Consider the following 15345-nt stretch of genomic DNA (forward strand, 5'->3'; position numbering starts at 1 on the left):
TTCTTTGAGCAATCCTTGTTCTGTGGCTGGTTTATCTCTTTTCAACCAACTCTGAGCTTCATAACAGCTTGTCTGCTGGTAACTTACTGCCTATCAGCACAGCCCCTGCTGCAGTCCTGCCTCCAGCCTTGAGAGGCTGTGGATTTTCAGCTTTTTTTTTTTCCTTAGCTCTCTAAAAAGCTCCTTCCTGAACAATCAGACTCTTTCCATGTATTTATATTTGTACTGTCCACTGCAAGGGGTAAAGCTTTACCAGGGAAATTTGGATCGCCGCCCTTGCTCATGGGCCATCTGGCTCTGTAGCTTGAGATATGAGCTCATGTAGCACAGAAACATGGCTTGTCACCCTAGTGAAGGGGACGAGAGATGACAGAGGGGATCCTTTTCCCTTAAGATGTTTTAGCTGAAAAGGCCTGGGGCCCTGGCAGGAGTAACTGGAGCCCACCTTGGGGTAACACTGCAGTAGCCACAACTTGAAGTGGGTACAGAAGAGCTCGCAGAGGCTGCAGGTGTGTGCTTGGGGTAGCTGCAGGTAGGTCTGAAATGCCATGAAGCTGTTTTCTTTATCTAGGAGTTCCAAACAAGAGTGGGGAAAGCACCCATGCATTTAACATTTCTCTCCAAAATCAGCCCTAAAAACTCCCTGAGGATGTGAACAGGAAACCAGTTCCTAAGGAATTACTAAAGGTGATAGGTCTGGTTCAGCCTTCCAACTAGGAATAAAACCTCTGCCCATGCCAATAAATGCAGTTTTGCTTTTTGGACTTCTTTTTCCCTACATGTGACACACTCTAGTGGAAAGCACCTGAGGTGGGAACAGAGTATCCCAGCTCCCTGACATCTTGTTTTCTCTCTGTACTTGCACAGTCCAGCTTTGTTGGATTGTTTCATCTGTCCCTTCTAGTGCTCATCTGAGTTGTGAAATAGCTCTGAGCTCGGGGATGTCTTGCAGAAGCAGAGCGAGTGTCAGAGTTGCCACTTCTGACAGCATGTAAGAACTGTCTGCTTTTTCCTGCCATGCTCAAGGAGACTTTCCTTGTATCTGAGCACTGACTCAAGCAAAGCTTCCTTTGGGAAGTGCTCGTCCAGTCAAGCCTGTGTCTTATTGGTGTCAGCCTGTGCTGTGGGAATGTTGTGTACCCACAGTCCAGTATCAAGCACTAAACCCTTGGCTTCCTGCAAAAGTGTCAAAGTGTCTACCAAGGAGAGTGATCCATTTTATTAAACCAGTGACTTTTTTATGAGCTCTTATCTTACCCCTCTTTAGAGTAGGGTTATTTGCTGTGCTGTCTTGTGGGGCAGCAGTACCATTGCTCAACAGCTGTGAAATCTAAACATCAATATCTGCAGAGATGGAGCTTGATACCATCCTAAAGTGAAGTTTGTCTGAGATGCTGTCACTTCTATCAAAGGAAAACAAGAACTCCAAGGAATTATATGGTTTGGGGTGGGTTGTAGGTTTGAATGAGGGTGTGAAAAGCAGGGAGGAAGAAAGGAAAAGGTAGGGTGGCTGGGGGCCCAAAGGGAGATAGATATCTAAGGGAGTGAGCACTACACCTCCATCCTCAGATTAAAACTGAGGGATCATTGCTCTGTTATTTGAAACTTAGTAACTTCTCATTGCTATGATAGCCCTGTGCTGCACAAATGATTTTATTCAAAAACTCTTGCACTTTTTGCGCTGCTTCTGGCACATTTGTTGCATTTAACAATCATAGTCTCACTTTGGTCAGGTAAATACCCTGCTTCCATGCAATCTTTTTGAAAGTTTCAAGGCTCTGAATCAATAAGAAGCAATAGCTACTGTTTTTAATTTGCTACTTGGCAAGCACCAGAAACAGATGCAATTCTTACAGATGAGTTTGTGTAGCATGAAAACAAGCAAGTTCTGATGACAGTTATGAATGAGGCTGGTTTTTCAGATGGTCCTCTTGCAAATGCATACAGGCACTAGCCATAATGCTGTAACTACTGTATCTAATACATGAATCAGCCACGTTTTGGATGCTAATTCTGCTTCCTGAGCTATATTGGCTGCTGCTGTAAAAGCCACATGCTGAGCAGCAGATGAAAGCTATTGAACTGTACTGGTTCAGAGTGATAGATGGACCCTTCAGGTCAATAAAGAACCTGTTTGGTCAAACAGCCCTCTGACTGGCTTAAAGCATGTTTGTATGGTCTGAAAGGCTCCTGGCATTAGCTGGCCATCACTTAGTGGTTGAGAGCTGTCTTGGTGGTCCTCTTGGCTGCAACTAAGCTGATAAAAACCAACCAGATGTCCTATTAACGCTTGATCTTACTCTTGCTTTTAGAAGATAATCCAATAAACAAGGTTATGTAACCAAGTTTTAACATAAGAGCTTTAATAAAATATACTTTTAGAAATATATAAATATATATAAAAATATATTCCAGGCAGTGGTAAGCCCTAGTTAGTTCCCCCGTGGCAAGAAGACTCGAGTTGACCAGCCTGCTTTTTCATTTTGAGATACCGAGAGCTGACAGGTGCAGGGGCTGGGAAAGTGCTATCAGCTGAGTTGCCAGCTCAGGGAAGATCCCAAACCTTGGTGCCTGTGTTGCTGTGGCTTGGCTTGGTGGGAGGAATGGATTTGAAGACCCTCCCAGGGGTTGAGCAAGCTGGTGTGCTGCTTGTGGCTCCTACTAGCCTGCAGGGAAGAGTGTAATTCAGGGTGACAAGCTGCTGTTCTTTCTTCTACCCTCACTGGTTTCTCTTTTTTTTTGACTGGAAATGTCAGTAAAAGCAACAAAAATACAGTCTTTTATAGTCCTTTGTGTGCTGGATTTTCATGCTGATTTTAGCACAAGAAAGGAAGAAAAAAATAAAGAATTTTGCATTTACTTGCTGTGTGTGGATTCCACATACCCTTCGCTATGAGCCTGGTGATTTACCTGGCCTTTCCTATTTAATGGAGGAGCTTGGAGGGAAATGAGGGAATCATTCTTAATAGCCAGCCCTGTGCCAAAGCACTGTAATGGTTTCTCTCTGCCATCCTGTGAATTTAGACAGCATATAATAGATTCAGTTCTCCTCCTTAGCTGAAGGAAGCATTCCTTTACCTTGTTTCAGTTTAGTAATGAATCAGCCCCTTATGCCTGCTCGTTTCTAATAAACCACTTCACTAGGAGAAAAATCTTAATCAAAGCAGACTATGCCCATTCTGCCTTGGGTGGGTTTGTTTGCTGAATCTTAGGAAGAGAATGATAAACTCCTAGAAAATACCTCAGCTGACTCAAGAGGTGAACTGGAAAATTTGGGAGGGTTTTTTTCATGTGCCAGGGCTCTGTATATTTGACTTCTGACAGGGCTGACTGGTACAGTTTCCTGTGTAGGTTTTAGATTGTTTGAATTACATGTGTAATGAGGTATTTTGTGAATTATTTCCCTCTGGGACAGACTGGAGCTTGGAAAACATCAGATGGGAAGTTTGGGTATATATCTGAGGTGCTTATTTGGGCTTACTTTTTCCTTAGGGAGAAGTTATGAAACTAATTAACTTAATGGGTTGGAAGAGGATTGAGGTGTCTGGCACAGTGAGGTAGAGGAATTAGACACTCTCCTGCTAAGCACTGTGGTCTCTTCTCATCCTTTTGGGGATGTGTTTTCAAGTAGAGTTCCTGGCCTTGGGATTCTTGGTGGTTGATGGTGAGATTAGCTCTAATCCAGGGACTGAGTCCTTGTCCTCATGTCCTGGCTGTTGGTGAGAAACTGGCCCCTTTTTCCTGCCCTGTGCTCAATCCTGTTGAGCTGCATGCAGTTTCACTTCAAAATTATGTTGATCTGGATGTTTAATGTCCAGTTCTGCTCAGGCTTTCATCTTCCAAGCAGTCCAGTGTGTTCCCTTCCCTTCCTTAACAGTGGTTGCACAAATTCCTGCAAAGCAAGACAACCTCATCTCATTGTAGGTCTTAGCACTGTTTGTATTGATTCATGGATATTCATCTTGGATCACTAATGGATGTCAAATGGAGAAGGTAATAAATTTCTATTGCACTAAAATTAATCTCTCACTTGGCTCTTTTGGACCACGATCTGCTTAAGAACAGAAGACACTGGTCATCTTAGAGGATGGGGGGTACATTCAACCATTCAAGCACAACTTGTATCTCTTGCCCATGAGTTAAGCAGTAATGGCCAGAGAGGAAGAGAGTTTAAAACCTTGCTGAATGGATTTGGTTGTTTAAGGTGCTCTGCAAAAAGTGAAGAACACCCAGGTTCTTCCAGTACCTCAGGATGCTTTTCAGCAGCTGTGCCCTAAATCCACCTTGACATATCTCCTTTCCTCGGTGGGTGAGACAAATCTGGGTTTCAGACCCAGCTGCTTTGATGCTGATGGTTTTCTGTCAATCCTTACTATGGTTTGAGGGGCTGTTTTGCCAATTGGTTCTGGAGCATTCTCATTTGCAGCAGACACCTGTTCCTTAATTATCATATCCTCAGTCCATCTCTCTGTGCTTAGCGCTTTCTGACACAGGAGCGATAAACTGATTTGAGGGGAGGCTGTGTTGAGCAGTGCTGGGAGAGAAAGTTGAAAGAGATTAGTCACAAACTCAAGAATACTTGTCAATAAGACAGTTGGTGTCAACTTCTGTTTGCTTTGGGCCCTTGCCCTACATCACTTTTTAGTCAAAGGTTTCTTTAGTCTCTTGGGGTTTGTGTATTGCTCTGGGATAGAGTGGTAGTCCATAGTGGGCAGGTGTCATGGTTTAACATAACTCAGTTTTTTATTTAAAGAGAAAAGAGTGGAGTTAAGGTCCCAATTAGAATAAAGGAACAAGAGGGAGAAGAGTAAAAAAAAGGTTTGTAACTGACTGGTTTGCTTCTATGTTAAAACCTCAAGTCCCATAACTGTTAAACCTGATTTGGGTCTTAGTCTTGCCATTTATGCCTGTGGCATTGTATTCTGTGTGATCTCAGAGTTTCATCCAACAACCATCAATTGCTTCACGAATCTGAATTCTGTGAATGCTTCCTGTCCTTTTCTTTTTAATCTGAGCAGTAAAAGCAAGACTTGGTGTAAGCAATGGTCTCGGATCAGAATATATCCCCACCAAGCAACATGTCAAACAGAGGGTTCTCTCCCCTGCTCCCCTTCTGGGTTTACTTTCGTCACCTGAGAATACTTGTGATGCAAGGCATTTCCAATTTGCCTTGCAGATATTCTAAAACTGTCTCAAAAAAGGTTTCTTGGGGTTGTGCTAGTCTTAAAATAGCTTGAATTCTGTTCTGTCCTGACTCCGTTGGGGTTGACAGAGACCTTGAGGCTCGGCAGACCTGCCCCTCTGAGTCCCAGTTCTTCGCTTCTGGTGACACCTTTTCTTGAACTGCTTTAAGAAGTCATGGAAAAGAGCAATGTGTAAATATTAATGTTGAGTATTTGTCTTTTAAAATCTCTTTGGGATGCTCAACAAACCTATGCTGTGTGTGCTGTGGCTTTCTAAGCACTGCCTGCTTACAGCATTTGGACCTGTTAGTGTGTTGCTAGCTGGTGCCATCCCATGGAGGACAGGCAGGGCTCTCTTCTCTTAACATCCATTTTGTCTCCCTTTTATAAGTAGCTTCTCTCAATCTCAATGCTCAGACTGCAGCCAGGGTCTGTTTCTTCCTGCAGTGAAGCCTTTTCTCTTCTCTCTGGGGTAGGTAAGGCTTGAGTACTGCTTTGAGCAGAGGTGACAGTGCTGCACAGGACATGTCATCTCAGGGCATGGGCAGATAGCATGGTTGCCTTGTGGGCTCTAGGAGGTGCTAGGAGAAACTCTCATGGGAAGCTGTATAGTCCAGATTCCTAGGATGGATGTTTGTTGGATGTACTTCCAGCCCAGCTGGAAGAGATGCAACAGACTGGTGCTGCAGTGTACCCCAATGTAATTTTTCCCATCCCTGGAAGTCTCCAAGGGCAGGTTGGACAGGGCTTTGAGCCACCGGGTCTACAGGAAGGTCTCTCCCCGTGGCAGGGTGTGGAACAAGATCATCTTCAAGGTTCCTTCCAACACAAACCATTCTGTGATTCTGTGAAACACTGGTCTCTTAATAGACATCCAAGAGGGGAGCGAGGAATTTCTTCATAGAAGACCCTTTACTTTCCACACTGAATTAAGTTCTCTGAGTATCTCTTTGATGACTTTTTCCCTCATTTTGCACAGTTTTTAGCTTCCAAGAGCTGAACTGTAGCTTCCCACTATCTGTTTTTATGGTTATAAAAAACCCTCTATGTTTTACACAGGTGACTTTAATCATGGGGGGAAAGTTCTGGGCAGACTTGGCTCCACTGCTGTTGAGCCTGGGATACCCCGGAGCCACCCCATCAATGTTAATGGAAGTAGACTGGTGAGGGCTATTGCTATTCATACCTAAACAGAGCATGTACTTGGGCAAAGAGGCCACAGTTGAATATTTCATGTTCTGTAAGGCTGTACTGAGAGCTTTTACTGAAATGTGTCACTGAAGGAGTGCTGTAGCAGTGATAGGAAACGGCTGAGAGCCAAGAGGATCCTGAGCTCTACTTCTGCCCAAGGCATGTTCTCTGATACCCAACAGCTTACTTGACCCCCTGTGTCTCAGCCAATTTAGCTGTAAAATTAAGCAGCTAAGAAAACTTCATGACAAACGGACATGTCTGGAGGTGAACTTTCAATGCAAGCTTTGCTTTTCTGATGAATTCATCTTGCTGGCAGAATTTCTGGTTTTTAATCTAATGTGTGATTTTGTTGTCCTTCCAGGCAGCGTTCACCCTCCTCCTGGGTCCTTTCACCTTCTTCAATGTGCAGAAGACCAAGTATCTTCAAATCATGACGTCCCTCATGAGATGGATAGGTAAGGCTTGGCAGAGGCTCGGCCACCTCTTTACTGTTGATGGAACCCGAGTCACGCCACTGACGCTGCTCTTTGGCAAGACCTTCTAGTTTGGAAGCAAGTGCTTGTCAAAACAACCTCTTTGAGGACAGTTGTGCAGGCCTAATAAATCTTTGAGGAGAAAGGTTTTAGTCTAGGATGAAATTTCTGATTAAAACAAAACAAATTGTTCTCCATCAGACATGGCTGGTAAATGAGGTTTTAGTGTGGTTTGTGTGAGGGGCAGAAGAGGTTTGGCAGAGTCTCCTGTCTAGGTGCTGGCTGTGATACCCACCAGTTCGAAGTTTCTTATTCTCACACATATGCACAACAGACTTTGGACAATCTTTGTTTTGATCTGAGAAAAAAAGGCATTTCTTTCAGACTTTCTACCCTTAGTTTTATCATCTGCTTGCATTTATTTTCCTCGGTCTTCCTTTATGGTAAGATGTGCTGCATTGGAAACCCCCAAACCAATGTGTGCTGTCCTTGGGAAGTCCTGCTCCCATAAGTTGTTTCCAAAATATTGCCAAGAACTTCTGGGAAGACAGATCATTCCCTTAAGGGAAGTAAGACATCACTCCTGGTTTTTTTTTTTCCCAATGCCTTTGTGATTCAAAGATGCAGCTGCCTCATGTCTGGCTTGTGTATACATGCTGTTAAAGGCTGAGAGGTGTGTGTGGGTCGTGGAGGTTTATGTTCAGGTTTGTCTATTTTTGTGTCACCTAGACAGTGACTGATACTCAGGGCTAATAAAGAGCATTTCTGCAGGTTAATGATCAGCATTTCTGCAGGTTAACAGTCTCCTGGTGTGTAAATACAGACCATTCAGACACAGAATTAGCTCTGTTTATACCTATCACTGGAATAAGAAGAAAAGCTGCTTCTCTAACTATTTCCCATTACACACATACTCTTAGCCAGACTGCAGTTGAGTATTGTCCCTCCTCTGTGAATTCATCCTGTTTGGAGGTGGCTGGCAGTCACTGCAGAGGAATAGAGATCCTCTGTTCTAGAGAATTCCTGAGAAGGGGTTAAGCAGTTGACACTCAGGAAAATTAAGTTGGATTTTAAGCTCTCAAGTCTAAGATGTTGAACAGTTTGAGCTAATGAATCCTGACTTTGGATGGTGTGAAGATCCTGAATGCCTGTTTTTCTCCTTTGTTGTCTGAGCACATGAAAGGTTTGAAAGCCCCCCCATTCTTCAGAGAAAGAAGTTATCTCATTAAGGGGTACTAAAGGAAATTAGGAAGTTTTGCATGGGGATTTTTTTGTTGTTTTTTTTTCTTTATAAGAGTGATCTCTGCTCAGCTGACTGGCCTGATTCCAATCACCCTGCCTCCTCTTTCCTGGTAAAGACATCAGTCAGACCTCATCCTGTCTGTCTGACAGTCTGATGCCTGCCTCATCTGCCATTGGTTTCCCTTTAGCCAGCTCCTTCCAGTATGAGGATTGCTAAACCTTGATGTGATGGCGGAGCTGTTCCTCTCTTTCATGGCTTGATGGAGAGGGATAAGGCAGTGTTTGGAGAAGTGTAGGGGAAATTCATGCTTTAGCCTGATTGATTCCTGCGTCAGCACGCTGGGGAACAGCTGCCCCAGATAATGATAGTTAATGACCCTGACAGCACCTCAGTGGCTACTTAGAAGAACGGATTCCGTATGTGTACAATGAGGGATAGATTTATTGGGAAAGACAATTTGTCAAAAAGCCATGTGATGCAGGGAGCAGAGAAAAAGCTCTTGCTGCAAATCCCGGGCTAAGGATCAGTCCCATACTGCTGAGATTTGTCAAACTGGCTCCTCCCATGTCCTCACATCACTGCTGTCCCCTCCTCAAAAAGCAGGGCTGCGAGTTAAACACAGGTTGGTGTTTGGAGAGCTTAGATCCTAAAGAATGGTCTTGGGTAGTGTTTTGTGGTCTTCTGGACTTTTCCTGCCTGCATGCCAATGGCCATATTTGAACTCTTTGTCCTGGTATAAACTGTGCCTTTCCTTCACCTTCCTTGGGTTGGTTTTAGCCATGTGGTGCTGAGGGTGGTTCTGCAAAGCACTCTGAGCAGCAGAGCAACACTGCAGCTTCCCACATATCTGTTTATTGCGTGGGCAAAAGAAAACCTTCCCATGTGGACAGTGGCTTATTCAGCTTACCTGTGCTCATTGGCTTGGTGTGGATGGGAATCTGACCCGTGCTTTGCATCATGATTTGAAAAAAAGCAAGCCTCTCTAAGCTGGGAGGTCAGTACAGACTTTGCAATGTGCCTCTCACAGGAGCCACTACACACCCTTCTCCCCAACTGGGTGGAAAGTCCCTGGATTTCTGAGCAGAAGAGGCTGATGTAAAGCAGCACTGCCCCAGGTGTACTGGTGATTCAGATGATAGCAGCTGAGAGGATGGTTCTTGGCAGCAGAGAGAGCTAGCTGTGTGTGAAGGTCATTTCTGCTGGTGTTTGTAACAGTGTCAGCCTTGCCTTTGAAAGTTGCTTCCCCTCTTTCTCCTGATCTAAGTGATAATCAAATGTCAGCAGCCTCTTCCAGAGCCTTGTGCTCATCACAAGCAGCACATCAGCTATCAAAGCCTACAGCAGTCTTATTCCACACCTCACAGATAAAAAAAAAGTCATTCTCTCTCTGAAAAATAGGCTTAAACATTGGGATCTGAGCTGGAAATTAAAAATGGACCAGTTCAAAGAATGTGGAGATGTTCCAGGGATCAGCCCTTTATCTGGCATCCTCCCAGGATAAGGGACTAAGCCAGGACAGGCACCTCTGAAGCCTCTATGAGGAGAAAGTTGAAGGAGGAGTTTGCAAGCCCAAGTGTTGTGCTGCTAGAGAGCCCAGACAGATGGGCTCTCCCTGTCTGGGCCTGTTGATCACAGACAGCTCATCTGGAAGGAAGGCTGGCGTGGCAAGGCACTTCCCTGCCAGGAGTGATAGGAGCACAGAGGGTGGATCTGTGTCTCCAGGTGGAGTGGGGCTGGTGGCAGGGAGGGCTTCCAGAGGAATCGAGCTGTTGCCAGTCTTCTGAAGAGTAGCAGTTACACACTTGGCTGCAGAACTGATTGTCACTTGGCATTGGTGAGTGCCAATGGTTAAATTCAGTGCAGCAGTTGGTGCTTGAACTGCTGGCCTTACCCTTGCTTAGAGATCTCTGTTCTCCAGGAGCTGGCAGAGGATAAGGCTTTGCCTACCCAAGTTCTCATCCCTTTCCCAATGCAGAAGCTCTTGAGACTGCTTTGTCAGCCTTTTGCAGGTACCTAAGCTGCCTTGGGAGATGGAGCAGAGGCACCCTAAGGGGTGCAACAGGGAGCCTGCCTGCTATGCTTCCCTGGACAAAGGGCCAGTCATGAAATATCATTTGGTTTAAATCCTGACAACGGTGCCTACGGTGAAGCCTCGTTTTGATTTGTGGTTAGAACCTTGTTGGCTCACCCAGCTGTGGGGCCATGTGTGTACAAACTGTTCCTGTGGGGTGAGGAGGGTCCTTCCCCAAAGTGTAGTTCCTGCCTTCCTTTCAGCTCTCTTCCACCTCAGCCTCAGGAAAGTGCAGAGCTGTTGTTAGGTCAGTTCCTTTACCAGTTTCGGAGCCTGTTTCCAGGTCATTACAAAGTTATTGGAGCAGGGCTTCCTGCAGAAGGCTAAACCAACTGAGCCATCAATAAATTTAGAGCTGTTGGTATTTCCAATTCTCCTGTTTGGGTTTCAGACACTTTTTTTTCCTGGAGGGTTTAAATCTATGGTGGCAATGGATTGCTCTCTAAAGAGACTTGCTTATCTAGCTGGTTTTTTTCCCTCTCACTTCTTCAGTCCTGATCAAGTGGGTACTGTTAGGGGTAAGCTGCTGAAGGGCACAGCCCAGCAAGAGAGACTGATCCAGGCAAGTCCCATCCACCTGTCACAGCAGAGGGGATGCAGCTCACTGGGGCACAGCCCTACCTCTTTATTATTGGATAATATTGGATAATAACTTCTAGCAGCATCATGGGATAGGATATGGATTAGGAAAGATAACAAAAGCACAGAGCTTGGTGGAGCTGAGCAGCAAACACTGGGCTATTGTGTATTAAGCAGCTAACCCGATTAATTGCAGCCTGTTGCAGCCCGAGATGTCCAGCTCTATAGGTGAGGACTGCTGGCTCTAAAGACATTGGTAGTGTGATTATCGCTGCTGTTATTAAATTGTCTCTGCCAAATGTTCCCAGACAGCTCCCACGTGGGGCCTGTGCTCTGTGTGCTGCTCATGATGCTGTATTGCAGTTATTAGAAAGTATTGTATTTTAATGAAGAGATAGTTCATAGAGTAATAAGCTTCTGTGTTTGGTTGAACATGCTCAGTTCTCTCTCCCTGTTGGATCACACCACATCTATTCAAGTAAATGCAGCCCTTGAGACAGAGCCTTCACAACCCTGCCCAAACAATGATCTCACAATTACATGCTCAGGAATAAAATTTCTACCCCAGCTCTTTCCCCTGGCCGATAAGATGGAGGGAAAGCAAACAAGAATTTCTGGGTAGTCTGTGTTAAACCCTTCTTTTCTCCATCCCATCCCCTTCCAGGATACTTGGTAGAAGGCTTCTGGGGCAGAAACTAGGAAAGAGCTGTCCAGAGCATGCTAGTGGGGCTGACTTTCTGTATCTGCTGGTTTCTCTGGTAGTTCTGCTCTTTCCACCAGAGCTCTGCTGTTGACAGCACTGCTCTGCAGAGAACTGGTCTCAGACCATCTCACCTTGCGAGCAGTCTCAGGTAACTGTCACTGCCATCCTTAGCAGCAGTGCTATCTGTGCTGGAGTTGACTCGCTGCAGAAACCTGGAGTCACTGTGCTACATCCTGAGACTGGGAATTACAGAGGAGGCTGATTTTGGAGCAGGTGACAGTTTTCTGAAGTTCTGCATTTCCAGTCTCCTGCTGAGAAATTAGCCTGCTAGTGCCCACAGTCCTCAAGGTGGGAGGCCTCTTTTCACATCAGAAATTGAGCTTTCTGCAAATAGCTTAAGGAGGGATCATTGTGATCTCTGCCCCTCTCCTTTCACACTGCATGGCATACAGGACGATGAGGGAATTGGACTGTAAATCAGGACACTGTTGCATGTTCATTCTGACATGCTGCTTCCACAAAGTTACTTCATGTTCTTATATCCCTTTCAGAGCAGATGAAGCTGCTGCTAGAGCCCAGGGTAAATAATTCACTAAGAGAAGTGAATATATTTATGAAGAGTTAGTTAAAATGCTGGGCTTCTGTCATGCCTGCTTTTGGGATTGTCAGCTGAGGAGCTCATTTCAGTTCTGTTTGTGGGAGGCAACAGGGTGAAGCAGTGCCTCTGTGAGAGGAAGAGCCTTGTGAGCTTCAGACACAGATGGAGAGTGATTTGCTGTTCTGGACAGGACCACTGAGATCCTGCCTGAGGAGCTGATGCTCCTGAAAAGAGCATTTTATTCAGGCAGCAACAGACACTGATGGGCCTGAGAGCTGAAGAAGGGGACCTGGTCATGTCAGGGCGTATTCAACCCTGCAAAAGTGTCTGCATGATGGTGCCCACTCAGGCTTTCAGAGTGGAGCTGTGACATGAAAAGCTGCTTTCTGTTCAGAGTGGACATTGGTGGAACAAGATGATAAAAAACTTTGCTGTGTAGGGTCCCAAGGCAGGATGGGCAAGATGTGGCTAAGTCTGCAGAGCACCTGGATGTTATGGAACATGGGTGCTTTGCAGCCAGTGCTTTCCAAAGCATGCACAGCCATAGTTCGGGCTCACAGTGACACCAAAGTGTGTATTATTCCCTTCTCTCAGAAGATTAAATTATGATATGGACAGAGAAGTGACTGTCAGCAGCAGAGCTGAGAGAAGAGTCCTGGTTGCTGAGGTTTTATGGTTCTTCTGCCAAAGGTGACTGGCTGAGAGAGGACCATAAACTGTATGGGTAATTTTCCCCCAGAAGCAAACAAGCCTCGCTGGCTGCTCTTTCCTTCCCGTATGCTGAGAAAAAGCATCTGTGATAAACACCCGAGTACAAGGCTGTTTTTCTGCTGTGGAGCATTGCTGGTGTGCAGATGTCTGTGGGAGCAGCTGATGTGGGCTCAGATGGGGCAGCTGCGCTGGTTCCATGGCAGGTGTTGTTACCACCGTTGGGGAAGCTACTTGTAAATCTTGGTTATGGGATTGCAAGCCTGATGAAGAAAAGCAGGGAAGTTATGCCCTTAGAGCAGAGAAGCTCCACTGAACTGCTTTTGGTTGCCAAAAAGTCCTGGTAGTACTTTTTAAATGGAATTTCCCTTTGTGAAGAAAAGGGGCTCCACCTGGTCCAAGGCAGCAGTGTCTGAGTTGGCTGCAGCAGGAGCGAGCCAGACCTGGAGGAGTGGAGGTGCCTGAGAAGCTTTTTCTTGCTTTCTTGGTAAGCTGTGTCATACTTCTGTGTATAAGCAACAGTCCCCTGCCATGTGGACCCTCCCTAAGGATTGGGGCAGGGAGGGTAACACTGTCCAGAGAAGTCCCTGCTCGCCATTAGAGGAAGGAGCCACAGTGATATTCCACAACTTTTGCACATACCTTTTTTCTGGGAAGTAATTTCCCTCCTCTTTTCCTTCTGACGTTTCTCTCTGGAGAATTGCTGTCTTCTATGAACATATCCATCTTGTTTCCCCACAGTCTCTGCACTCATAAATCCTTCATCCTCCTAGAGATGGTGTTTTAGGCTCTGTCATTGTCAAATCCGATCCCTAACTACTCCAGCTCCCACATCTAATAGAGCAAACCTGGTATTCATGTTACCTCTTTACTGTCAATTCATATAGAAACCCCCTCTGAAGGTTGGAGAAGTTAATCAGTTGCTGCTCTGGAGTTTGTGGAGAACTGGAGGTCATGAACAAGTGGCAGGATATAGCTTCTGCAAGAGAAACTGGCTAAATGAGTTTTAAATTTAAAAATCAATGTCTTAATTTCAGATACTTTGTTCTGCCAGCATGTTGGACTCCAGCTGTGCTTTAATACTTCAAATGACAAAGAATCCAGAATGCCTGGTGGTTCCAGCGTTGTAGTGGGCTCTTCAGCTTGCCCACATCACTGCTGGAAACCAGATGGCTCTGAGAAGGGGCACCAACATCCTAGAAAGACATCAGCAGGGAAGTAGACAGCACAAGTGTCAGGTGGGGATGCAGAAGGTCGTGACGTGTTCCTTGCCCGTTCAATGTGTACAGAGCGGATGCTCCTGATTTTGTGCCCTTTCTATGAAAAAACTGCCTAATGTTAAATCTATTCCTCTGTTAAAGAGTGGCCTGCTGTGTTTTGACTTGCTACAGGATTGAAGTGGGGAGAAATCTTCCCCTTTCCAAAGAGATTTGGTTTAGGAAGCTCCTGAAAATGTCTTCTTCCTAGAATCCATCATTGTGCCTAATGTATGAAAAGGGAAGCAAGCGGCGTGTGCTGGGATAGGGTGATCCATTTTCATTATTTCCTGGCATATTGATTCTCTGCCTGGACAGGAAAGCTCTGTCACGCCGTCAGCTGGTGGTGACGGATGGCCCTGCCACAAATGTGTCATTGCACCAGCTCAGACAAATGGCTGGGGGTAGGAGAGCAGCCAGGCGTGGGGTGGCTGCACACCACTGCCTCTCTGGGCCCTGGTGATGTTCTCTTCAGGCTTTCCTTGGAGAAGGAGGAATGGGAGCAGCGACAGGGCTGGAGAAGACGTGAACATCTCACAAGTGTCTTGCAGGGATGCAAGGGGTGTTAAACCAGAAGCTCATTCTGAGTATAAGTTCTTGCAGGAGCCTACCATGACAGGGGAAAAAAATGTGTTTGAGACTTGGACTTATTTTGTTTTCTGCAATAGCCTTTCTGCAGAGAGATGAAACTCATGTACAAACACCATTTTTCATTTACAGAGGTGTTTTCTCTGACTCTGTAAAACGATCCTTAAACTCAGAATGGCTAAATTATCTTCTCTGCTTCTCTGCAGCTCTGTTATGTTTCTATCAAAATGCACAAAAATGTATTTCTTAATATCCCCAGACTCACATATTTCCCAAACTGTACTACTTTGGACGTCTGCTCATCCATATTCATCCTTACTTCACCTGCAAGAACCAGAGCAGAACTGCCCTGTCTCTGAATCAACATCTCCTGAGTCAAGCAGGAGAGGAGCAGTAGCTGACTGCAAGGTCTGCTTTATCTGAGAACATTTGTTCCTAAGATAGTGAAGGGAGCAAAGAGAGTCTGCAGGAGAGGCAGTTGGATGGCTGGGATGAGATTCACCACAATTTTCCTTTATGGCGTAGCCCCTCTTTATTTTTTTCCTCAGGCTCACTTAGATCCTTCACTAAAAATGATGCTTGAACATCTAAAAGAGACAAGACAAGAGGTTGCCTCTGTGCCTTGCTGACTGCCAAGCCTGTGGTGTGGGGGCTTGGAGTGGGTTTAACACTGTGGAAAAACCAGGACAAGCAAAACCCTTGATTGCTTTTTAAGCATTTCTATAAAACAAGGCTTAAAGCAAATTTTG

General features: G+C 45.4%; 1 protein-coding gene across 2 annotated transcripts in view; it reads left to right on the forward strand.

Moving 5' to 3' along the window:
• Nucleotides 1-15345, forward strand: part of TMEM104 (transmembrane protein 104) — a 43597-nt gene that overhangs the window by 21549 nt on the left and 6703 nt on the right. For both annotated transcript variants that reach the window (XM_084218258.1, XM_084218259.1), the window contains exon 9: nt 6739-6832. In XM_084218258.1, coding sequence (XP_084074384.1) covers nt 6739-6832 — 94 coding nt within the window. The remainder of the gene's footprint in view (nt 1-6738; nt 6833-15345) is intronic.

This window comes from Fringilla coelebs, assembly GCF_963513975.1.
Source record: "Fringilla coelebs genome assembly, chromosome: 19".
Lineage (NCBI taxonomy): Eukaryota > Metazoa > Chordata > Aves > Passeriformes > Fringillidae > Fringilla > Fringilla coelebs.